General features: G+C 47.5%; 3 protein-coding genes across 5 annotated transcripts in view; 1 reads left to right on the plus strand and 2 right to left on the minus strand.

Moving 5' to 3' along the window:
- Positions 1 to 5,317, minus strand: part of TOP3A (DNA topoisomerase III alpha) — a 28,929-nt gene extending 23,612 nt beyond the window's left edge. Inside the window, exons 1-2 of the mRNA XM_066576577.1 lie at positions 4,811 to 5,317; positions 1,372 to 1,636 (exon numbers count right to left, since the gene is read on the minus strand). Of these exons, the coding sequence (XP_066432674.1) occupies positions 1,372 to 1,557 (186 nt within the window). The 5' untranslated portion in view covers positions 1,558 to 1,636; positions 4,811 to 5,317. The remainder of the gene's footprint in view (positions 1 to 1,371; positions 1,637 to 4,810) is intronic.
- On the plus strand, positions 5,191 to 13,245 carry SMCR8 (SMCR8-C9orf72 complex subunit). Its single transcript, XM_066576578.1, has 2 exons — positions 5,191 to 7,669; positions 12,060 to 13,245. The coding sequence occupies exons 1-2, from the start codon at positions 5,382 to 5,384 to the stop codon at positions 12,511 to 12,513; spliced, it is 2,742 nt and encodes a 913-aa protein (XP_066432675.1). The 5' UTR covers positions 5,191 to 5,381; the 3' UTR covers positions 12,514 to 13,245.
- A 7,724-nt stretch (positions 13,246 to 20,969) lies between these two features.
- LOC136576933 (serine hydroxymethyltransferase, cytosolic-like) overlaps positions 20,970 to 26,217 on the minus strand; it is a 98,301-nt gene continuing 93,053 nt past the window's right edge. For all 3 annotated transcript variants that reach the window (XM_066576581.1, XM_066576580.1, XM_066576579.1), the window contains exons 10-12: positions 24,133 to 24,249; positions 23,814 to 23,924; positions 20,970 to 21,650 (exon numbers count right to left, since the gene is read on the minus strand). In XM_066576581.1, coding sequence (XP_066432678.1) covers positions 21,478 to 21,650; positions 23,814 to 23,924; positions 24,133 to 24,249 — 401 coding nt within the window. In that variant the 3' untranslated portion in view covers positions 20,970 to 21,477. The remainder of the gene's footprint in view (positions 21,651 to 23,813; positions 23,925 to 24,132; positions 24,250 to 26,217) is intronic.

Consider the following 26,217-nt stretch of genomic DNA (forward strand, 5'->3'; position numbering starts at 1 on the left):
GTTGTAAGACCTTTGATGGCATCACCAGGGGGCAGAACAATCACATCAGCAGGGGCGGAGCATGAGAAGCACTCACTCACATACTACAGACAAGTGGTCATTAGTAGTTTGATTGTTTTTTTAAATGCAGCTAGGGCTTATTTTCACAGTAGAGCTTATATTTCAAGCCTGCTCCAACCCCCGAAAGTCCTGGCATAAGAGCGCTACAAAGTTGCGTGACTTTGTAGCGCCACCACATCGTAATATCGCCATGAGAAAACGAAGTGATATCGCACAGAACACAGCTGTGATATTTTAGCAGCGATATCACTGTCCCCGTGAGAAAGAGGCCTCAGTGGCATAACTCTCTACTAACGTCTGACACACATTAGCTGGCGTTTTCCTCCATTCATCCTGCAAACGTCTGGTGAGTTCTCTCAAAGCTGATGCATCGGCCCGTCTACAATAGTGCAAGGAGCGTCGTCATTGGACAGTTGAGCAATGGAAGAATGTTCTATGGAGCGATGAATCACACTACTGCATCTTCACATCAGATGGAGGTACCTGGGTGTGGAGGATGATGGGGAACACCTTTTACCTGAGTGTGTTGTGTCAACAGTTAAGTATGGCAGAGGTTCCGTTATGGTCTGGGGATGTGTTGGTTGTAGTGACAAGGACCATGACCACGGAGGTGTACCCTGACATTCTAGACAATAATGTGCTGCTGACAATGTGGTAATACTCTGGGAATGGTCGGCCATACTTCCAACAAGACAACGTCCCTTGTCACACATCCAACGCTGTTTTATGTTAGTTTGAGGATAAGGATGTTCCACGATTGGACCGGCTGCACAGAGTCCAACCTGAACATCTTTGGGACAAACTGGAACGTCGGATCAGGAAATATGAACAACATCCATCTTCTTTGTGAGACCTTGCCAGCCATTTGCAGGATGAATGGAAGGAAATACCAGCTGAAGTGTATCAGACGTTAATAGAAAGTATATCATGGAGAGTATCCAATGTCATTAGGGCCGAAGGAGCCCCACTAAGCAGTAACATCTGGAAATAAATACTACTTTTCATTCTTTCTCAGGCGTCCAATTACTTTTGGTAGGATAGTGTATCCTCATAATAGGGGTCCCTCAACACCATCCCAGCCACATGTGGCAGAGATTACATAAACAGCGGCTGTACTATGCTGTTGCCATAACTCCTGCAGCAGTGAATGGAAACAACGGAGAACAGGCAGTTTGGCCGTTTCCGTAACAAGGACCACCTCTGGCGGCAGTAAAGGGCTGGCATTACCATTTTAGTCACGTTTGGCTGAGAGGAGAATACCCCAGTAAGCGACCATTACTTCATTAAAGCATTGCACACATGTGACCTCACCCTCCTCATCCTCCCGTTAGACATAATATCTGCAATCCCCTTGGCAGCGTCATTCTTCTCGGCCACGCACAGCACCTTCTGGATGGGGGTCCTCAGCGCCATTTTCGCAATGTTTTGAGAACAAGAGCGGATGGCGAGACGGGTCAGTCGTCTGCTGAGCACTAATAGACTTCTCTGGAAGATCATAACGAGAGAAGACAGAAGGTGGCGACGGCGGCAGACATGACTGGGCTCTGCAGAAAGCGGTCAATAAGTCAAAACATCCCTGCAAGAGAAATCATAACCATTATTACAAAGTGCAAGATGGAGATATTCAGTCATATCGCTGCGCGGACATCCGAACCGGCCCGTAGCAAGAAGCAGGAAGGGCAATAGAAGCACGGCACTTCCTGCCCTTCCAATGAGGACGATGTCCGACCCACTGTACTGACAGATGGCCAAACGATCAGGGAACCATCAACGACTAATGACCTATCCAGAGGATACGTCATCAGCTGAAAAAAGGCAGGAACATCCCTTTAACGGATAAGGGCCAAGTACGTAAATTTAGGGCGCTCGGTCCTTATTGGGTTAAGGGTGCATTCCCACGAACGTATATCGGCTCGGTTTCACGCCGAGCCGATATACGTTGTCCTCGTGTGCAAGGGGGGGGGGGGGCGGGGGGGGGGGGAGGATAGAAGAGCCAGGAGCAGGAACTGAGCTCCCGCCTCCTCACCGCCCCTCCGCACTTTTTGCAATGGGGAGAGGCGGGACAGGGGCGGGGCTAAGTTCCAGGAATTAGCCCCGCCCCTCCCCATTGAAAATAGTGCAGAGGGGCGGAGAGGAGGCAGAGAGGGGGCGGGAGCTCAGTTCCTGCTCCTGGCTCTTCCATCCTCCCCCCCCCCCCTGCACACGAGGACAACGTATATCGGCTCAGCGTGAAAACCGAGCCGATATACGTTCGTGGGAATGCAGCCTAAAGGGGTGTTCTGGGCTTTAATCCCAGCCAATCATAGAAAAACAACACGGGATGAAAGCTCCTGCAATTAAGCGGTCGGGTGATCGGCTGTTAGTCACAGTGACCGGCCTGATTTGTGCCTTAAGGATCGAGCAATTTTCAGCATTGCAAGAGACGCAACACATGGACATAGGCGTATGAGGGTGTGGTTTTTTAGGGACAAGTTTTTTAAGCTCTGGGCTCCATATAATATTAGTGTTGTAGAACTTTTGCTGATTTTTTCTTGTGGAGGAAAAATTCCCCAGAAATTCCACCATTGTTTTTGGTTTTTACAACGTTCCCCATTCGGTAAAAATAAGCTGATAATGGTCTTATCTGATCGGCGCGATTACTGCAATACCAGGTTTATAGAGATGTTTTATATTTTTACTACTTTTGGACAATACAGACACGTTTGAACTGAAGCAATTGAATCTGCATGGCCACATTCTAAGCGCCATAACACAGCTCTGTGAGGGCTTGGTGTTTGCGGGAAGAGTTGTAGTTTTTATTGCTATCAGTTTGATGCACTGGTCCCTTTTGGATCACTTTTTTTTTCTAACATTTTTTGGGAGGCACACAAAAGAAAAATAGCAATTCTGGCATTACTTTTTTTTAATTGCTTTCACGGTGTTCCCTAGAGGTACTAGGAAAAAGTGCAAAGAAACTCCACCATACCCTGCACAAGGATGACCGTCTGAAAACCATATTCCCGGACCCTCCGCTTCTGTGTTACAGGCAACGTTCAAATATGAGGAACTTTATAATCAGGAGTGCATTACCCTCTGACACACATAAAGGAACTTATCCCTGTAATGTAAGGAGCTATAAGACCTGCTCACATATACTGACCGCGGACAGGATACGGATCCCCAACACACAGCAGGACTATAAGATCCCAGGGACATTCACATGTTCCTCGTCCAATGTTGTGTATCTGATCCTGTGCAGTAAATGTCCTGTTGGGGGTCTTTATGTTGGAGAAACAGGACAGAAACTGAAAGCCAGGATGAGATCTCATCGTCACACGATTGAACACAGAAGAAGAGAATTACCTGTGGCCGAGCACTTCTCTAACCATGGACATGACATAGGAGATATGAGAGTTTTGATATTGAAGGGTGGTTTCTAGTCACAAAACCACAGAAGAATTTGGGAATATAAATTGATAACAACCTTTGACACGCTGAATACTGGGTTAAATTATTCCCCAGGATTTATGCGTGAATGGGAGGTGTGAGACATTTATTGCACAGATAAGACCCCCATCAACAGTAATTCAGGGACCATAAACTTTTACTCCCTTATCAGTGTCTTATTAAAAATGTTTGTGCACCTGAGGCAGCATTCCTGGCCTGGCGACCCCCCAACAGTAATTTAGGGACCATAAAACTTTCACTCCATTATCAGTGCCTAGACAAAAATGTTTGTATTTCTGCAGTATTCCTTTTAAGGCCTCATGTCCACTAGCAAAATGGAATTGCGGATTCCACATGCGGATTCCGCGGGTGAAATTTTGCCCATAGGAAATCATTGGCCATCTGCAGTCAATTAAATTAAATTTTGCACCCGCGGATGACATTTTAATCGATCTGCGTTTTTCACGTGCAGAAAAAAAAACCGCCGTATGCTCCATTTTAGTGCAGATTCCACGCGGATCGGCCACATTGCTATCAGTAGGTGCGGATATCCATATCCAAGAAAAAAAATACCATTTAAAGCAAATCCGCGCGGAATTGTATTTTTCTAGTGGACATGAGGCCTAAGTACAAACCAATCCCATCCGTGTCTGAGCCTTGTCATACGTACGTATGATATAAGTGTATATAAATACACATGTCTCTTCGGATCTAGTCCATTCTAGCCTGACGAAGAGCCCGAGAGGTTCGCAAGCTTGCTGTAACATCATGTATTTTTGTTAGCCATTAAAAGTTATCATATCTACAAGATTACTTGGTTTCTCTTGCTGGGAACAATCACACATTGCTCTACCAGCTAACACGGTACCAGATCTTTGTTTTCATCAGACATAATTGGCGCACATTATGAGAAAAGTACTTGTAATCTGACCATTGTCTATGTGTATAGCATCCCTCACTCTCCACCCCGCCATACAGTGCACATCTCCAGCCCTTTACCTTCTGTATCACCCCATTACTTGTAGTATGTAAGCTCCTTGGAGCTGGACTAATGTTTCCACCAACTGATTACTACATGCGCTGCGGAATATGTTGGCGCTATATAAAGATTATTATTATTGTAGGTGGGCAGATGGCAGTTCAGAATGGGATGGATAGCAGCTGTTGGGGAACTACAACCCCCAGCTATCCTGAGGCTGCAGGCAGATAGATGTCCACACAGCACTACTACAGGCTGCCCTCCCTCCTGCTGACCCCAACCGGCCCGCTTACAGCACTTAATGTAATAATTACACTTTACAGCATTTCCCGCCCAGTAACTCACTTGCTCTTGAAGATTGACCTTCTTAGCTCTCCGTAGCGCCGTGCGCTGAGGCCATGGAATCACGTGATCAGCCTTGGACTACAATTCCCAGGGTGCATTACTGTTTTTATTTTCCTTCTATTATAATACGACATCCATTCTTCGGAGGACTGGCGGTATACATCAAAGAAACGGGCCGCCAATCCAGTCTGAAACTGTCCGAAGTGGAACCATCAAGTTGGCGTGACGTCAGTGGGCGGTCATGTGACCGGCGCCTTCTACAAAATGACCCTCTTCACGCTCCGTACAAAACACGGCCTCACGTGATCGTGCTAGGACTACAATTCCCGGCATGCCATGTGGTGTCCTTCTGCTGGTTTTCTCCGGTTTTCAGGGCTGGAGGAGGGCGGTGACCGTCGGTAATACTTTCTACGGCTCACTGTGAACTCTGCAGGAATCAATCGGTGTCCGCCATAGCGGAGGTTCGCTGGGAAGCCGTGACGTCAATCGGAGGTCATGTGGTCCGCAATCCAAGATGGCCTCCTCCCTGTGAGGTGTTTGTGAGAAGGAGCGGAGCGCCGGGAGGGGGACAATGATCGGGTCGCCGGATCTGGTGGCGTTTACCCGTGAGGAGGATTACTATGAGTGCCCCCTGCGGAGGTCGCCGGGACTGCCGGAGGAGTACTCTGTGCCGCTCTTCCCCTACTCTGAGGGGGAGAGCAGTCCGTGGTCCCGGCTCTCGGGGGCCAAATTCAGCCGGGACTTCATCCTAATCTCGGAGTTCTCGGAGCAGGTGGGTCCGCAGCCGCTGCTCACCATCCCGGACGACCCTCGCGTCCGCGGCGCCTTTGACCTCAACTACTTCTCCCTCCGCATCATGTCTGTGGACTACCAGGCCTCCTTCGTGGGTCACCCGCCGGGGTCCTCCTACCCCAAGCTGAACTTTGTGGAGGACTCCAAGGTGGTGCTGGGCGACTCCAAGGAGGGGGCGTTCGCGTACGTCCACCACCTGACGCTGTACGACCTGGAGGCGCGAGGCTTCGTGCGCCCCTTCTGTATGGCGTACATCTCCACCGATGAGGACAAGATCATGGAGCAGTTCCTGGAGCTCTCCGGCGACTTCTCCAAGGCCTCAGAATGCCTGAAGACCGGAAACCGCAAAGCCTTCGCCAACGAGCTGGAGAAGAAGCTGAAGGACTTAGATTATACGCGGTCGGTCCTCCTCAACGAGATGGAAGAGCAGCAGAAGACGGACCACCAGGGCTTCTACACCACCCAGGCCATCGAGAAGGCCAATGAGCTCGCCAATGTGGAGAAGTCCATTATCGAGCACCAAGACCTTCTACGGCAGATCCGGTCCTACCCATATAGACATCTGAAAGGTGACGACTACCAGCCATACATGCCGGAGAGCTCCCAAGAAGACGCAGAACCGGCCAACCACGAAGGAGCCGGCAAGGCTGAGGTGTACACTCCCCGTCCGTCTTACACCCCCAAGTTCATTAAGGCGAAGTCTTCCAAGTGTTTTGATAAAAAGCTGAAGACGTTGGAGGAGCTGGTGGACGTCTACTTCTTCACCCAGACCATAGACCTGCTGACCACCATCGAGAAGCGCTATCGGGGGGACGTGAGCTACTTAATCATGAGTCACCTTGAGAAGACTTTCTTGGGGCAACAAGCCATTGTCAACTTCCTGTTTGAGGACCCGTCCATCTGGGATCCTAAACCGGTCGATAGGCAATATCCGGCCAACTTGGGAATTCATCACAACGCGCCGAGCCCCAAGTTTGTGGAAGAACCTGAAAGCCCGAAGCCTTTGGTCAGTATGGAGTCCTACAAGTCCAGCGTGGAGTCCGTCCCGATTAAAATCGAGACAGAGTTGTTTAACCATGAGCAAGAAGCTATGGGTCTTTGTGACCAGACTGGCAACGCTGAGTGTCTTGAGGGGGATGCCAAAGGGAGTATAAGTAGTGGAGAGAGCATCGAGGTCTTGAGGACTGAGAAGTCTACGCTCCTTATCCATTCCGAGAGTCAACCATGCTTGAGGCTTCATCCAAGTCCGCAGCCGAGGAGAAAGGTGGGGAGCCGGAGGACCATCAGCGAGGACAGCATTGAAGTTCTCAGCACCTGTACTTCTGAAACGGTGATACCTGAAGATTTCCGAGCCACTTACCAAATGGCCATTAACGAGGAGGAGGTCTCCCCTGAGGAGCCAGATCGGGGCGATGAAAGTGCCAATGTTTTCGATCCCATGCAGGATGAAGAGAAGGCCAACGAGGGTGATGTGACGGTGGACCCTGCCTGTTGTATAAGGGCAGAGAGTCTTGAAGAGGTAGTTGGAGAACTTGTGCCAGACCATTGTGGTGATGGCATCGTAGTTAGTGTCCCACCGCAGCCCGGTAAACACGTCAGCCAGACATTCGGTCAGGTGAAGTTCTTGGTGGAGCAGGTGGATAACCCGTCAGTGGAAGTCTCCTCTCCTGCAGACGCTAACTACTTGCTGAGCAGCAGAGACACGGAAAAATTGACTCTTGATGAGGACTCCACCAGCTATAGGAGCGGCGCCTCTACCGGCTCCGATAGGACACCTTCCCCTCCGCCTGTTGTCACCATCACCGAACGACAAAAACGGAGGTCTGGCCAGAACGCTCTTATGTTCATTAGGCAGTACCCCTTCTCTCACCCTGCCATTTACTCTCTTCTCAGCGGGAGGACCCTCGTCGTTCTGGGCGAGGAAGAAGCCTTTGTGAAAAAACTAGTGACTGCTTTGTCAGTGTTTGTCCCAAACAATGGACATGGTGCCAAACCAATCAAGCCATGGACGACCTCCCCGCTGCACATCATGGATTTCCAGAAGTGGAAACTGATTGGACTTCAGAGGTAAAAGCTCTAAGAAATGTCTTGTCCTTTTATAAAGTGACCCTCCGGTCCTGGAGAACAAAGATGGCCGCACCGCTACTGACTGCCGATGCACAGTACTATGTATCAGTAGTCTAAGACACTGCAGACTGATCTGACTGGTCAAAGAAGTATGTAGTGTCTTAAAGAGTTAGACTTTTGACAAGTCTTAGAGACATGTCAAAAGTATTGATCAGTGGGGTACCCACTGCTGAGACCTCCGCTGATCACTAGAACAAGAGGACCGCAGCGCTGTGCCCCCTCACTGGTCTTTGCTGCTTTTTGGCTCTTTCGGTAGCTGCGGACGGCCTGCTATACACTTCTATGAAGCCGTCTTCAGCTGCTGGAAGGTCAAAGCGGCAAAGACCGCTGAGAGTGGACAGCGCTACAGACCCTGTGGCTCCTGCACCCTCAGGATCGGTCGGACCCCCACCATCATAAAGTGACTAAGTCCTAGCAATATGCCGTCCCTTTATAAAATGGGAATGCTGCGTCAAAGCCTCATAGATATAGTTTAGCGCTCCGACTCTCAGTAGTGCAGCCTCAGGCTTTGGGACTGCAACTTTAATTGACACTATCTAAACTTAGACGTAAAGTATTAGAAGGGTGCTCCGGCCTTTTAAACCTTTGACCTATGACCTGGTAGTTTGGTGGGGGTGTGCTGCTTGGGATCCTCAGTGATCAGCTGATCGTCCAAACTGCTTGTCAGTTCTGCCCCCCCCCCCCCCCCCCCCCCCCCCCCCCCCCCCCGTCCATCAACTACTAATGACCTGTTCAGGAAATAGGTCATTAGTTGATAAAGCCCGGAATACACCTTTAAAGTTTTTTTTGGATTTCAGTATTCCTAAGTAATACTCGGGATCAGATCAGTGGCGATCTACTGCTCGGACCCCCAGCGATCACGTTAGATCTTCATAGGCCTGCAGTGGGCGATCTCATGCTTATTGCTGCACTCTTCTCCTCGGCCGGACGCATGGGGTGTTCAGGCGGCGTGAGAGGGAGATCTTGCCTCTTCACAGTAGAGATTAGCAGACAACGAAGGGTTACGTCCGTCAGCTGCAGCTTTATCTTTGGCGGTTCTTCCCGTTTTCCGCTGTGGCGATGGAGGGTGCCTTCACACGGGTGGTTTTCACGCACATCTGACCATACTGCACTCAGGCAGATGTTGTATGCGAATGAACCCCTCCATCGCCACAGCTCCGTGGGGGAAACCGGAGAGAACTGGCCAACTCAGACCGTGAGTCCGAGAGAAGATCCGCTCATGGGAATAAACCAAGTGAACGCACATCGCATCCAAGCTGGTATTCACATGAGCCATTTTTCTCTCTGACTCATAGTCTGAGTTAGGCGCGTCGCTGTGCGTCCTAATTTGGGTCTTTTTTTTTTTTTTCGGAATCGTGCATTATTCCCTGTGGGGAGGAGGGGGGTAAACAAATCTGTCTGCACGGCCTGTAGTAGTTATTTTCATGGAAGTGTGATTCCATTTTTCTGTTTTTCCTATTGAAACATGCAGTGTGTGTGCGTGCGTAATTTTTTATTTTTTTTCTTCCCCCCCCCCCCCCCACTCGCATGTGTAAATTTGCGTGCTGCAGAGAGGCAATGCGTTTTTCTTGCACTCGCAGCAGAAATCGCAGGTTTGAGAGTGTAATATCGGTCGGAGTTTCTCACATGTGCATTCACCCTAAAAGGAACAGTCTGGACTAAACTGATAACTGTTTTCTGCCTGGTACAAGCCCACAGGGGGCGGAGCGTGGCGCCAAAGAATCATGCTTCACCCTGCACATTGTAGAAGGATGGGTGCACACTACCCAGAGGCTCGGGCACACCTCTCCTCGGAGGATATAGGGACGGCCAGCACTTGCATGTCCTAATTCTTATTCGTGAAACAGACAAGAATAGGACATGCGATAAGTTGGGGTTTTTTTGCGCAGTGCGTTTTGCCTCACTGAATAAAATGGGCCGTTAGCTGCCTGCGTCAGGCGGTTTTTTTTCCCCACATCCGACACACTGATTAAAAAAAAATGCCAGCGTGTCATAGGCCTGACGACAATCCAGTTTTACTCAGTGCTTCTTATAGTTCTTTTTTTCTAGTCTGTAACCATGGCGATACATAGGTCTGCAGTAGGAGCTGTATACACAAAACGATTGCTTACTTTTTCTTTTTCTTTTGATGCAGTGAAGCAATTACATGTTTGCAAATGTCTCCACACCCTTTAATTAGTCTTAGTATAGTATTAACCTTTTACCTGCTGAATAAGGATCCACCTCACAATCCAAAGTAATGCTGTGAATCCACTAGTCCATTTTTGGAGCGTTGGCTGGTAAAAGGTTAAGTCCGGGACTGGTTAGCCACCATGCAGATAGAGTTGTCCCTGTTTAGAATGGGTGAGCAAGGACCAACACCCCCTCATGATGGGTACTAACTCCTTTCAGGACAGGGCATGCTGGTTGTTGTAGTCCCTGGTATCTCTGGGTACATCTCTGCCTGCAGGGAGGTGATCTGTCCTTGTATTATTGTATATATAAGCCTCTCTCGCAGCCCGCTATTAGATTATTTGTGAATTAGAAGCAGCAGATGGCCCCGCTGAGCGCCCGCCGCCTCCTGACCACCTGCTTCCTCCCGGAGTGGCAGTATATATGGGTGGTGTCTCTGTACGTCACTCCTGGTATAAGGAGACTTGTAGCTTATCGGATTCTGAAGGCCTCTCCATACACTGATGTCCTGTGCGGCTTGTGAGAGGCAGCTAGTAGGAGCAAGCAGAGCTGCAGTGTAAAGCATGGCAGGAGGAGGACAGCAGCAGATGTGTGACTTGTCAAATCCGTACCGTATAGGTTACCGCATGGATTCCCATTTAATATGGGATACATAGATGGCGTGAATTCCTTGTCGGATGAATAGCAAAAAAATCCGCTGTGTGAACATAACCTAAGGGGGCTATTACACGTGTGCTGGGGATTGGCGCTAGCTCAACACTGGGCGGGCGCCCCTGTAACACTAACTGGCTATTACACAAGTATTAAAGGGGTAGCCGGTAAGATTACATTATCCCCTATCCAGAGGATATGGGATAACTAGCTGATCAGTGGGGTATAACCACTGGGACCCCTACTGATCATCAGAATGGGGGTCCTGCATCCCGCTGAGAGACTTGCTAAATTAACGGCGTGGCATCAGTGCACACGCTTGGCCATCGCTTGCCAAAAATAGCAGAATTCAAGCCCCCGGCTTTCATTCTGCGGTGCGCTCGTTGCAATAAATGGAGCGTTGGCCGAGCCTGTGCTCTGATGCCGCCCCATTCCTTTTGCCAGACACAGGAGATGTCTTCTGGTGATCGTGGGGGTCTCAGCGCTTGGATTCCCCCTCGCTGATCAGCCAGTCGTCCTGTGGATCAGAGATAACGTAATTGTACCAGAAGACTAGAGATGAGCGAACGTACTCGGTAAGGGCGATTTCGCAATCGAGCACCGCGATTTTCGAGTACTTCACTACTCGGGTGAAAAGTACTCGGGGGCGCTGTGGGGCGGGGGGTGGTTGAGCGGGGGGTAGCAGCGCGGAACAGGTGGGAGCCCTCTCTCTCTCCCCCCACTCCCCTCTGCAACCCCCCGCTCACCCACAGCGCCCCCGAGTACTTTTCACCCGAGTAGTGAAGTACTCGAAAATCGCAGTGCTCGATTGCGAAATCGGCCTTACCGAGTACGTTCGCTCATCTCTACAGAAGACCCTTTTAACGGTGCTGGTGCAAGAACGCCCTACTGGAAGTACAAAGCTAAACTGAAGAAGGCGAGGGGGTCCTCGAGTTTATGCCCATTCATTGTGTATTGAAACGTTCAGCAACATTCTCACATACTTTCTAATGTATTTGCTATTGTCAAGATTTCTGCTTGCTGTCAGTGAATGGTAGCATCTTTTTTGTTTACTTTTAGACTTAAAGGGTTATGGCAAGTTTTATACAGTTTCCCCTGTTTACAGAATAGGGGATTTCTGGCTGATAGGTGGGGGTAGGACTGAGAACAGGAGTCTAGTGGAGGGTGTGCTAGTCAACGGCAGCAATGGAGAATAATCTCCATATCCCACAAGGCGTTCAGGTGCATCGGCAATCAGACCTCGACTCCATCCACTCGAGGACCGACTGGACCCTTGTTCTTGGGGTGGGGGGGGAGCAGTGGTTGGATCCTCATTGATCATAAAAGTCCTTGTTCTGTGGATGGGGAATAACTTTATAACTTGACACAACCCTATAAAACATATTATGTTGTGCGCCTGAATATAAACAAGAATGTTCCCATTCACTGACAGCAAGCAGTCCTCTTAGATGGCGACCAAGTGAATCACAAAGTCTAATAACAGTTTTTTCCATTTGTCTTGTTGTAGGGGGGTCTCTCCGTCCGGATCCAACACCCTCCACTCCCTGGGCCGGTACAGCCGTTACGCCAGCATCCTGGATGCGGACAACAAGACGTTGCGATGCCCGGTGTACAGGGGCACCGTCCTCCATAGGCTGGCAGACCACCGCACACAGATCAGGAGGGGCAGCACCTACTACATGCACGTCCAGAGCGTGCTGACCCAGCTGAGCACCAAGGCTTTCCTCTTCACCTTCTGCCATCACGCTCACCTGCCCATCCGGGAGAAGGAGAGCGAGGAGTCTATAGGGCAGCGCCGCGCCGCCTTCCTCCAGCAGCTCCTCGGCCTCTCCCACGAGGACAGTAAGATCGTAGAATACCTCTCCGAGCTCCTCAAGATGCATTATCTGAAGGAAACGGGGACGCAGCAGCTGCCGGTGCTCAGATTTGACTATGTGCCCAGCGTTTTATACAAGATCTGACGAGCATTTCCTTGTAGACACTTGTGGATGTATAAGACGTCTCGGCATGGTAGGTCTGCACTGAGGCCCAGGGAAGACTCGTTAGGGTTCATTTACTTTTTTTTTTAAATCACCTGTATGTGATTATCTTTTGATTGTGTGAACTACTGAGGAACTAGACCTGTGTAACTACAACTCCCAGCAGGCTTGTACAGCTGAAGGCTGGGAGTCGTAGTTTTGCCACAGCTTGGAGTCTACTGATTCCTGAACCGCGATGTAAGAGCCGCTGAGAGTCGTGTGATTTTTAGTCCGTGTCAAATATGCTGCCTAAACTTTTTTTTTTTCTTTTTAAAGGGACACTAACATTAGTCTTGTGCTGGTGCCTGTAGTCTATTGTTCCCTGTTATCAGCCTCTTCAGCTACTAAGAGGCTGAGTAGTGCTTTTAATGCCCTGCCCCCCCCCCTTCCTGATCATTACTATAATGAACCATCAGGGACCTTTACATTATACATGTGACTGATATCTGCTGCTGCTCTTTGTGCTGATGTCTCCACTAAGGTCGTTAGCGCTTGTGCGGAGCATTTCAACTGAAAGACTTGCCGCCGACTCGCTGGCTTCTCACTCAGCGCTTCACCTCCTATGGGAAGCGGGGAGCATTTACACGGAACAACAAGCCAGCGAGCCGACAAAGTTTTGTGTTTGGTTTTTTTGGGTTTTTTTTTTAAGTGGACTGAAAAGTCAGTTTAACAAACTGCGAACGATTATTGCTCAAATTCATACATTTGAACAAATTTTTGAGTGATAATCGTTGCTCATTGGTCCCTTAGGCTATACTCACACTCTAGGGTGCTATTACACGAGCGCTAGCACTTGATTTCTGGGCGGCACCTGTGCTCCCCAGCAGTTAGTGCTTTTACAGCTTGTTAAAGGGGTATTTAAAGTTATGCCCTATCTAAAGGATCTTGCAGATCGGTGGGGGTCTCGCTGCTGATGCCAACCTGTCTATTTCAAAAACAGAAGTCCCATGCCCCACGTTATCCTCACTGTGGGCTCACTGTACACTTTGCAATGAGGAGGAGACTGAATGGCGCGCTGGTCATTCAAGCACACCGCGCTCCATTCACTTTGAGTGGGACTGCTGCGATACTAAAGTGGCACTCACTCGGGTATTTTCATCAGCCCCATTGAAATGAATGGAGCGCTGATCGTGGATGCTTGTCCTTGCGAAGAAGTAGTGACCCAAACAGTGATAGGGGAACAAGTCCCTTTTTTGAGATCTGCGGTGAGACCTCACCCATCTGAAAGTTATTCCCCATCCAGTGGACAAAGCATAACTAGAAATTCTAATACAACCCCTTTAATGGCACTAATTACCGGCCAACGTGAGCGTTATCTGCTGCTGCTAGCACTTGTATAGTACAGCCCTTAAACTGCAGTTAAATCTGATTGAGAAAGCAGTCCCTTTTCTTTTTTTACACCATGACCCCATCAAAAAACGAGCAGTGGTTTTCCGGGTGCGGTTTTCACGCACCGTCTGAGTACAGTCTTACGCATTAGAGCTATTGGGGTATGTTCACACAGTGGAGTTGGCATCTAAGCTCTAGAATGTCCCTTTGTTTTCGCGGAGCTGCACGCAGATTTAGCCCACATCAGTGGTCAAATCCGTGTGTAGATTTGGCATGGCACATGGGCGAGCGCAAGACCGTGCTTGGCCATGTGCGTTCTACGCACAGATCCAAGGCGATTTTTATTTTTTTGCAGGCAAAAAAGGCCGTGCATGCAATGTATTTAAGGTCCCAGTGAAATCAATGGGCGATGCGTGCCGAGGAACGCAAACAAATAGAACATGCCACGGTTTTTTTTTCCCCCTCTCCTCATTGCTGTGAGGGAAACCATCGGTCATGTGTAGGAGTCCGTTTAAAGGAATGGAGTTCATATTCATGAGTTTTGTGAGTCTCGCAACACTTGAATGAAATCTGGATAAGTCCTGTAATTAACATCAGACTTTAGTGCCACAGGTTTGATGACAAATCCACGGCAGATTTCCAGTGTGTGATCATACCCTTAAAATGGCTGCAGTACCACGCGCAACCTGTAGTTAGCTGTGACATTATTTTTGGAAGAAAAAAAAGGTTTTCTAACCCTCTACTACTCCTTTTAAATGCGAGGGCCCCTTCAGTCCAGCCCTTGTATTATGATAGATGGTTTCAGGAACTAAGATCACACAATGAGAAGAATTAAGAAGTCTAGCCATTCCTGCCCCATCTCATTCATCCATCCTATGAGGTTGGCGCTACATGGCGACATTGGCCGCAACAGGGGGTTGTGCGACCAAAGAACTGTGTAGTCCTGCAACTTAGGAAGATTCTTTGAGGTCTGTGGATTGCAGCAACTTGAGAGTCAAAACGCAATCAATTTGACTATTACATTGCTGGATGGAATGACTACACTGCGATCTTTGGTCATGGCCAAAGTCACCATGTAGCCCTTGCATAAAGGGGCTGTCTAGGCATTTTATTTTTTATTGGTGACCCATCCTCAGGATGATTCATCAGTAGTTGAGCGGCTGGGGTCCGCTGCTTGGGACTCCGTCTGATCAACTATTCCAGCAAAATACACAGGGCACAGAGCTGATGCAGGTGCTCTGACCCCTCTGTTGTGTCCGTCGCTGGTAATTGCATAGGCTGATTTCACTGATTTTAATGGGAGCTGCTTCTGCAATTACCAGGGCCGGGTACTACACAGGGGTCAGGGCAGCTGCTTCCGTTCCATACCGTCTTAGTGCTGACAGCAGGTGCCTATGCGGTGCACCCTAGCCACTCAACTATTGATGACCTATCCTGAGGAAAGGTCATAAAAAAAAAAAATCTTGGAAAACCCTTTAAATCCTGCCAAGTCACCAATTTGTTTTATATAGTTAACTGGAAAAAATATATATATATATACAAACTTGTCTGTAGGGGGCAGTATCACAGCATTCTGCTGCTACGTTTGCCATACAAAAAACTCGATAGCCTTGAAGAATGTCAACCAATATGCAGTCAGAAATGTACTCAGATCAGTTGTCACTTCGCTTCCCTACTATTTTTGGCAGCTCGTATCATCAGCAGGGGGCGACAAAGAGCAGGGTTGGATCCGCTGGCACGTGATGTCATTATCTCACGTGTCTCGGGTCTTTTAATAGTTTTGCATAAGGCAAAAAAAAATCTCTATATATTTTAGTCTTGTTCCACCAGGACAATTGGTCTAGTGGTTATATTAAGAGTCCTCCATTGTTTGTGCCACATCCCAATAATGTTGTTTTTTGTCTTTTTTTTTTTTTTTTTTGTTAAAGCCTTTTGTCTGATTTTGTACTTTTTCCTCTTTTTTTAATTGTGCTAATCTGTACTAGCAGCGGCCGTATACAGCGCGCACGTCTAGTGTTTACATTGATTGTGCAGCAGGGGGGCATCAGTGCTGAGGAAACAACTTAAAGGGACACAAAACCTAGAGTTCATCTTTCCTTTTACCATTCAAAATAATCTATTGTTTCCTGGGATCAGCCATTTCAGGCAGGGAAGCTGATGTTATTTAATGGGATGCCTAAAAGGTAACTTCCACTCCAAAATTATTTAGGTTACATTGGTAAGGACCCCCCCAAAGCCATTGGGCCACATTTCATACTAAGTAAACTGTGCGTCGGCATCAGTTTGGCAAATGTATGAAGAGGTGCAAGCCCCTAAATACATTTGCATCTGGCAGCACCTACATGTGCTAAGTGGAAACCCACACCGGCTACAAACTGGTTTTCATAATACCGTAGTAAATGTGATGGGGCGAGGGTACATGCCCTCATACTGGGCACCGCCTGCTGTTTTGAAAAATTTGCAAGTCCCAACGTAAAAGTTCAAAACTTCAACTTTTATACTCCATGCCTGCTGTGCAAAAAAAACAACCCCCACCCCCTCATTAGTGTCCCATTGTTTCCCCTTATAACGCTGCTGACATTCTCGAGCCACAGGACTGTAGGGTGAGTGTCCCTTTAAACGCAGCCGTACGCTTGCATGCTCAGTATTAATTTAGTGTTTGCACTGTCTTTAGTTTCTGCGTCCTGTAACGTATTATAAGCGGTTTAGTTTCGGATCCTCCCCGATCCCATCAGCCGGGTCACATGGTATCTCGTTTCCTTCCATGTAATTATTTGCACTACTTGTGAGGATCATGTGTGTTCGTCTCGTGACATGGAAAACATCCAGAGCTCGTGTGATGCTGCTACATGTTGGCCGCTGTCCTCGGGATCAGCAGGTTACTGACTGCTGCCGCCAATGGTTTAGTGTTGTAAATGGGATTTTAGAAACTCTCGCGCCAGTATGATGGAAAACATTGCCACATTATCAGATGACGGCGATGGTAAACTTTTTTTTTTCATGGTGGTGAACATCTCGTTTACTTGTTTGCAGTTTTTTCATCTCACTTGTGAATTACAACAAAGTGTGAAGAATGAAAAGTTTTAGAACTTCCTACTAGACGGTTTTAATTCATCCAGTTAGGTTTTGCTTGCTGTCAGTGAATGGGAATATTCTCTTATATCATCATGCACAGGATAGGGGATTATTATCTAATCGTTTGGGATCCTGAAATTAGGGGGGGGTCAGAATGCAAGTGCTTGGCAATCTCTGCTGCTCCTATTGAAATGAATGGACCACTGCCGTGCTCGACTGCCGCTCCATTCAGAGAGGGACCTTTTGGACTACCATTTGCAGTAGCAGTCAGATCCCCACTAATTGGAAGGTTATCCCCTATCCTGTATCAGTCTGAGAAAAAAAAACACTAGTGTAAATTAACCGATGCAAACGAACAGGGTTTGTTCCCAGACGAGTCTGGTCTTTCTCGCATGGGAACATCACTGGTGTGACTACACCCTTAGTTAGGCCTCATGTCCACTCAAAAAATACAATCTGCGCAGAATCTGCCCCAGATTTCCACGGCAGATTCCGTGCAGATTTGCTTTAAATGGTATTTTTTTGCATGCAGATATCTGCACACATTGCTAGCAATGTTGCCGATCCACGGCAAAATGGAGCATGCCACGTTTTTTCTCCCGCGCATGAAAAACGCAATTCTTTTAAAATTCTATCCGCGAGTGCAAAAATCAATTTAATGGACCGCGGATGGCCAATGATTCCCTATGGGCAAAATCGGGAATTCCATTTTGCTAGTGGACATGAGGGCTTAGGCCTCATGTCCACAGGCAAATTCGGATTTAAAATCCGCTGTGGTTTTCCTGCATGCGGATCTGCGCCCCATAGTGATGCATTAGACACCCACAGGTAGTTAAATACCTGCAGATGTCATTTTTCCCTGCAGGCACGGGTCCCGCGTGCAGGAAAAAAAATCCGGACATGCTCCATTCAGGTGCGGGTCTTCCGCAGGCTTCTATGGAAGCCGTCCAGATCCACGGGAGACCCGCGCTTGAATTAAACTCACCTGCTCCGGGCGATGCAGGTCTTCCTTCCTTCACGGCCGGAAACTTCTTTCTTCAACCCAGCGGATGTGCCCGGCACGCAGCCGACGGGCCGAGCATATCCGCAGGGAAAAAGAAAGAAGATCCGGCTGCGACGGAAGGAAGACCTGCACAGACCGCTGCAGGTGAGTTTATTCTGATTTTTTTAGCATCATGTCTGCGGGGCAGGAGGGACCTGCTACGGATTCTCCATGGAGAATCCGTAGCTGGCCTGATTGTCCCTGTCGACATGAGGCCTTAATCCTGGCTGCAAAGCTTGTTAGAACGCTACGCTACATTGTAACGATCCCCTCTGTTTTGTCAGGCTGACCTACGTCACTGTCTAACATCAGCGAGTGGAAATATTTACTGATTGTTTCAGTTCCTCAATTTTCCCTGAATAGAATTCAGAAACGTTTCCACTCACTGACAGCAAGCACAGACCTTGACAGTGATGAAGAATTGAACCACAAAGTACATTAAAAAGTTTCAGAACTTTTCATAATACAATGATGCAATACTTGATCCCAAGATATGAACATATCTTCTGGCTATAGGATGGGCAATAAGTCTTTTGGCAGGGAGATCCCCACCCACCCAATCATGAGAATGGGGTTCTGAGTCCTTTGTATGAATGGAGCAGTGGTCGAGCATGTGCAATGTTGTGCCACTCATGAGACAACCGAGCCTCTATACAATATCCTACCCGAAATAATTGCAAACCTGAGCAAAAGTCCGAAGTAGCATTTATTTCCCTATGTTAATACTCAGTGGGGCTCCTTTTGACCCTAATGATTGACATCCGATACACTTGAGCAGGTATTTCCCTCCATTTATCCTGCAAACATCGGGTGAGTTTTCTCATTTTTGCTCAGGTGTCCAGTGACGAGGCTTGACTGTCTCTTCATTCTTATGGCGAAAAAGGGACTCTTATGATTAGTCAGGCCCCTACCACTTAGACTCTTCTCCCCTATCCTATGCATAGAGTTAAATCTTGGGTTACTCACTTTAGTCAGCTTGCTATGGCTCACCTGGTTGCTGTGGAATTAAAACTCCACAAAAGGTGAGCTTCACCCCGAGAAGCTGTACTCTTTCTGCTTTTAAAGGTTCCTGTACCTGATGCAAATGATTGCTGGTAACTACATGCCGATCACTGATGGGGCTACACCCGAGTCCAGATGCCCCCCGGTGATCTGCATCACATACTAGTGCCCTTGCAAATCATGTGACCATCATTATAATGATGGTTCAGAGGGGAGGCTATATAATGGTACAGTTACACCCTCTAGTGGAGAGTTATTAGGGAATCTATATAATGTATTGGGGCCTATGCTGGCCCTGACTTTGCACTGCTAGGGTTCGGGTTCAGTCTCATCCTCTGTGTATCTATTTGTATATCTGATTTCTTTATAAAACTGAATCAGTTTGCTTTGGTCGTTAACGCTCCTAATCGCCCTCCTGATATTTACGGGTGAAACCAGGAGCTGGTAAGAAGTGACAACATGCCATCCCGTCATCACCGCCGATTCCCATCCTTCAGCCAAAGCACATTGGAGGGCTAGGGCCTCGCGGCAGGACTTTATTGCAAGGTAACCTAACTCCTCCAGTGCCTTCTACTAGGGAAGAACATAACACTCAGGGTTCAAACCGCGACCACAGCTCCGGGGTCTTCAGCAATACAAACCACTAGAGAACATCCGCTTCCCCGTCCTGCAGCCTCCAGAAAGGATCAATGTAAACCTTTGTTACACCAACTGGGAGGAGGATGGGAGTTGTAGTGCAGCTGGTGTGCCAAAGAGTTCTGGACACTATCAGTCCTGGTTATAATCGGTGCATGCGAGGACCCATCTGTGCCCAAACACTGCATGAACTCAAATTTGTGTTGTCGCAACAGAAATCCACCTCAATAAATGATGGATTTATCTCTACACGGCTCATTATTGTATGTGGTTGTGGGAAAGTTGGGTGACGACTAATGGTAAAGCTGTCTAGGTATACTGGCAGTGGGTCCCTGCCCAACAAGGAGGTAACTGTACTGGTGCGCACCTGTATTTACTGCTGCTAACCAACACCACTCACACATGGCGTAGGTTCCAGCAGAGTTATCCCACAGATCCAATGCATGGGGGCTTCACCATATCCCCCCAATTATGTGTAATGTAATATATACACCTTCAACTGCTAGTCTCCCATGATTACAACTGAGTGCGCTGAAGTCCCCTTTTTGCATCAGCTCTCCACTCTAACAGCGAGTGGTCCCCCTTCTACAATCCGCTACAGGTAGATGACCCCTTAAAAATATATATATAAATAAAACCTGTGCCAATTTGTAAATGAATTACGAAATCTAAGAACCAGCAGCCAGAAGGCGGTTTACTGGTATTTCATTAAAAAGGGGTTTTCAGGATTAGGGCTAACCACATTGCCATATTTTACATCTAGAATACACAAGTGTCGCAGCCTGACCCCAAACTCCGAGTATCATACACCCCTATGACGCTCAGAATTTGGGTTAGGAGACCCACGGTCAGGCCAGGACAAACGTCTACGTTTGTTTACATATATGTATCCTATATGTAAAAAGGAAGCAAAATACAACAGTGTGGTTAACCCTTTAGAAAAACACAGCTGCTTCCAGAAACAGTGCCACACCTATTAATGGTTGTGTGTTGTATTACAGCTCACAGGTGAGCAGTAATACCATACACAGCATAAAGACAGGATGGCGCGGTTTTTGAAAGAGACTAGCCATGTTTTTTTTAAGTATGGCATGTTCTATTCCTGACCGTTTCATGGACAAGCGGTAGGACATGCCAATGCATGTTATTACATAGAGTGTGTATATCGGATATATATAACGCATGGACGGGTGTATGTGTGCCGCAGGTTGCACCCGAGACTCTCAGACACAACTTGCATTACTGGTAGTCGCAGGATAAATTTTGCTCAAGGAACGGATCGATTCACCTTGTGAAGGAACAAACAGTCTCCATCGCCACATCAGGAAGATGTTTATTATTCCAGCAGAGTCTAAACAGATCAATAAACTGGACCCTGTATAAAACCGCAATGCCATCCTGATCCATGGAGATTTCCGGACCCTGTGCTTGCAGCAGACAAGGGCCATAACCATGTGGTGTCAGTTGTAATTAGCATACGGTGCACACTTCTGAAGAGTACCCTGAGCAGAAGTATATAGTGTATCAGTCAGGTGCAAAAGTCGACCTGCAGACACAGGAATAAAACCCACAAGTCAGAGATATCCCATAAAGCACTGTGATGGTCCTGAGGTTCATGTCTGATTCTTGAGCCATCGGCAGGAGGACATGTGACTATGTACGCAGGACAGACTGAAATCACATTTCCTATTAATAGGCACATTTCATAAGCAGCACAGGGGTGAATGTGGCAGTTCATGAGCTTACATACATAAACGCAGCCTGGCTTCCTCCATTACAATCATACCGTAATGATACTAAGAAGAGCCAGTGCTGCACATCATTCACAAGTCAGGCAGGCCGGGTATAGGAAAGGAGCCCGAGAACTGCTCCACCTCCTCCTTCAGGGAACAAATCTTCTCTCGGTGTTTGCCGTCACATGCTAATTTATCCTTAAACTCCTTCAGGGTCGCCTTGGGGTTCATATCATTCTGGATCTCCAGAGTGAGCAAAATGCCTGAAGTATGGAGAACAATGGGAAAATTACCACAAGATCAGAGGTCACCCACCATTGGACTAGTTGTAAAAAGCTGTCGCTACTTGCAAACCTGCAGCAAGCGAGCTTGATAATATAGCTTGTGTTCAAGCCACTTTTACAGTTAATAATACATGCATCTTTATTACTTGCATTAGGTAGCTACTTAACCCCTTAGGGGCCATACTATTTTGCTCAAGCTCATTTCAAGAGCTGTAACTTAACTTTTTTTTTTTTTTTAACTTTCCTGTCACCAAAGCTGTATGATGCACCCCCCCCCGAAGTGAGTTATATTTTTTATTGCCAACATTCTTCATATTGAAGGTACAGATGTTGAAAATGTTAACTTGACTGTGAGGACTTTCTACGACAAGTTATCTTCAGCCATTGAAAGGGCAAATAAACGGTGACACAAAAAGTTAAGAATCAAGTTAACTGCTGCTACATCTGTACATAAAATCTGATTAAGGTTGCTTTCACACAAGTAATATGGGCACTTTGCACCAATTGTACAGACAAGTCTCTTCTGACCCAAACTCACAGCATGATAAAGCCCTATGATGCTGAGAGTTTGGGTGAGTAAATCCGTGGTTAGGCCAGGAAACTTGTCCATTTGATGCCATGAGTTTGGGTCACACCTGCGGACAAATCATGATACCTGTCTGTAATACGGGTGCAAAAAATGCATTACACACTTGCATAAAAGTGGCCAGACTTGTTAAAGAGGTTGTCCAGGACTTGAGGCATTTTTTTCTATTAATGACCTAGTCTCAGGAAAGGCCATCAAAGGATGATCAGTAGGAGTCTGATACTCGGGATCCCCACCGATCAGACGATTCCTGGCATTGCTGTTAAGGTCCATTTACACGGGACAACTGTCCGGCAAACGATGCCCGACACTCGTCCCTGCGTTACCTCACTGCCATGCTCCTGCACAGCAGCTAGCAGAGCTGTCTTGCTCATAGAACGGCCAGAAGGGGGGGGCGGGGCATGCAGGAAATTTCTCTCCTCTCGCTCCCCCACCCCTCTCCATTGAGATAACACAGCAGCCGTTCACTACTGAATGGCTGCTGTTTAAACTAAACGATGAGCTTATCGCTGATCTTTTATACTACAAGAGCGATGAGCTGATCACTCATTGTTCAGTTTTAAACAGCGGCCATTCAGTAGTAAACGGCCGCTGTGTTATCTCAATGGAGAGGGGCGGCGGAGCGAGAGGAGAGAAATCTCCTGCACTGCCCGCCCCCTTGGTGGCTGCTCCGTGAGCGAGACAGCTCTGCTAGCTCCAATGCAGGAGCATGGATTAAGGAAACACAGGGACGAGTGTCAGGCATCGTTTGCCCGATGTTCGTCCTGTTTAAATGGACCTCAAGTATGAGCAGCACAGGAAGCAGATTGCGCCGTCTATATTGTAGCAGCCCAAGTTGGTAATGCAGGTGCAGCTCCCATTTAATTAAATGCAATACCAACCTGGGCCACTACAGCATGGATGGTGTGATCCGCTTCCTGCACTGTCCGCAGGGGGGAAAAAAAGCACCATCTCCCAGACAACCCTTTTAATTGTAAAGCAATACTGTCGTTTTTTTCTCCCTTCCCACCACGCGGTTTAAAGAATGTATTAATCTTTCTTCTCTGAATCATTAGGATTTTGGTGTAGTAGATAACTTTGATTCCAGCCACTGTAGCAGGATGCTGGCAGAAACCGCTGCTCTACCATTGTGGTATGAGCAGTGAGATTCCACCAAAGTAGTACATCCATCTGTGGGAATGGGTTGCAGAACAAGAACCATGACCCATTCCCAGCAGGACCCCTCCATGTATTCACAGTGCTAAACAGACCTAATAGGAATAGATTAGTCAATAGCAGCAGGTTGTCAGTCCTCAGGAATTAACAGAAGATCCTTTCACCCCGTGCAGAGCAGAACTTCACTTTACCAGTGTGATATGATAGATGTAGTACTTTCCTATCACCACAAAATAAAGTGCACCAAATACGGTGAACTTCACACAATTCATCAGAGGGCTGATAAAGCATATTCCTGCAGCGGTTCTTAGTAAGGCTACTTGGGAGCATCTGCCATTCACGTTGGAGTTGTCTGAATGCAGCCCATGTGTAGGAACATCCACATAACATGAACTACTCACCTTGATGAATGAAATGTGCAACTTTCTTGAAGTCGTCTTCTCGGAATCCTCGGGAGGTCAGGGCAGGGGATCCTAAACGAAGGCCGCTGGGACGAAGAGCACTCTTGTCACCTGCCGAGGGCACAGATAGCGGAAAACATTCATCAATGACATGGTACAGTCTGCGTGGCTTTGCGGGACAGCAAAATAGATTTCACATCTGAAGCTCTGACTGACATTAATCAGGTTCAGTTCCTCATGAATCCACAGGATACGGAGTCGCTGCCCCGTTTCCATAGTTGTATCACTTACTTCACACCTGCAACAGAGGTGCACTCACCTGGGCAGGTGTTCTTGTTGCAAGCAATGGCGCAGGCTTCAAGGACCTTCTCTGCTCTTCCTCCATCTGTCTTCTTGTTCTTCAGGTCCACGAGGATGAGATGATTATCAGAACCTCCTGTGAAGTGACGGAGCACAAATTTATTTCCAGTAATTCTGACAAAACAAGAAGCAGTTAGAGTTGTTTCAATTAAGTTAGAGGGGTTGTCCCACTTCTTGCCATTTGGCTGCAGGAAACAGATAGTTCTGTATATTGCACAGTGACCCACAGTTATACAGGCCAAGGCTTGATCACTTCTTCAATTGGACTCAGCATGCAGTACCAACCCAGGCCACGGTGCGATGTACGGAGCTGGCTGCTTCCTACAGCAAAAAGCAGAGCAAACCCTTTAAGGTCCGTTAACACAATGCAGAAAAACTGCGGAATAGGCCCAGAAGAAACATTTTCTATTTAAGTGAATGGAATTAAAGCAAATCCTGTTGACAATTAGAAGGAGAAAAAGCTGCAGATTTTCTGCTGTAATTCTACCCTGCAAAAGAGCCGAAGTGTGTGAACGCAACCTAAAGGCTTTCTTCACACACTTATTTTTTAATGACAGTAATACTGGTATCAGAATAGCACCCCTTCAGTATTGAATGGAATTATAGAGATGAATAATGCAAAATTTGGAACTTACCCGGCACTAAGTGAGGATCCCAATCCGTGGGATGACTCATTGGTACCTCCAAATCCTGGATAGCCTATAAGATAGTTTATCCTTTTTCCCAATCCTGGCCGGAGAGCTGCTTAGATATCTGGGGTCCCTAATGATAGGGAACCCAGTGTAGATACAGATCCAAAGTAAAAAAATTATCCAAAATAGTGCTTCACGGGATGAAGGAATATATACATTTTTTCCTTCATCCCGTGAAGCGCTATTTTGGATAATTTTTTTTACTTTGGATCTACACTTATTTTTTAGGTGGGGCAGCTTTAAAAAAAAAAAAAAAAAAAAAAAAAAAAAAAAAAAAAAAGCCATGATTTTCATTCCATTTTTCACAAGTGTTTTCTCATCTGTTGCACTGGAGGGGAGGTGTGGTGAAAGAGGGTGGGGACACTGTCTAGGCTCTTGGGTACAGCTATTGCCATGCAAAAAAAATTAGCTCTTCCTACCAGCTGTACGCCTCCTGCAGACACCAAGCTAGCTAGTTTTTAGCTTAGTGTCCGTAGGAGGCAGACCTTTCCTTCAATCGATCTTCAGTTGTTCTTTTCCTGACTCTGGGAATACAGGGCTGGCATTAGACTCTCCGTTACCTCTCCATTAAAAGGCGAACACTTTCGCTCATGCGATACAGGCGCCATCTTCTCAGGGGTTAATAGTCCCTGTTCGTCCATTAGAATGCTTTAAGGGGTTCTAACCTCTTTGTAGTAGTACCCAAAAAGCACTGCCCAGCCAGGCCTGTTCTGGACTTGAAGCTGAAATCAATTTGTCAAGGTCCAACACTTCCACATGGAGTCATTGAGGTCAGTCATTGCATCCATGAACTGGGGAAATTTCTGTCATCTATCGACATCAAGGATACCCATCTTCATATCCCAATATGTCAAGTGCACCAGCGATTCCTCCGCTTTGCCATCCTCTCGGATCACTACCAATTCACAGCCCTGCCATTTGGGTTGGCCACAGGTGCGTTACCTACAAACCCAGTCTCTGGTGACCATTCATCACTGTATGAGAGTACTGGGACTGATGGTCTTGTCCTTTGAGGCCATTTCATTCGGACAGTTTCACCCACAGCCTCGTGCCAGTGGGACAAATCTGCAGACTCTCAATCTAAAAGTCCCTGCGGCTGGACACCCCTCAGAAGCCAAACTGATCAGCTGAGGGAGTACGCTGCAGAACTTCACCGAGCCGGGCACTTGGACAGTATAGGAGCCTGCGCTCCTGATAAACATCTTGGAATTTTGGGACGTTCCCCTGTCACTTTGGCGCTTTGTGCCCCAGGTAATGGGTCTACCCGTTTGGCTCCAAACAGACAAAGCGACAGCCGTCGCATACATAAATCATGAGGTTAGGAAAGGCAGCTTAGCGCTCATGGCAGGAAG

Source organism: Eleutherodactylus coqui, chromosome 8 (genome assembly GCF_035609145.1).
Source record: "Eleutherodactylus coqui strain aEleCoq1 chromosome 8, aEleCoq1.hap1, whole genome shotgun sequence".
NCBI lineage: Eukaryota > Metazoa > Chordata > Amphibia > Anura > Eleutherodactylidae > Eleutherodactylus > Eleutherodactylus coqui.

What these genes read in the sequence shown, in the direction of transcription:
- SMCR8 (XM_066576578.1), top strand. Translation starts at nt 5,382, where the DNA reads ATGATCGGGTCGCCGGATCTGGTGGCGTTTACCCGTGAGGAGGATTAC. An exon ending in AAACTGATTGGACTTCAGAG is followed by an intron (nt 7,670 to 12,059) that starts GTAAAAGCTCTA and finishes GTCTTGTTGTAG; the next exon opens with GGGGGTCTCTCCGTCCGGAT.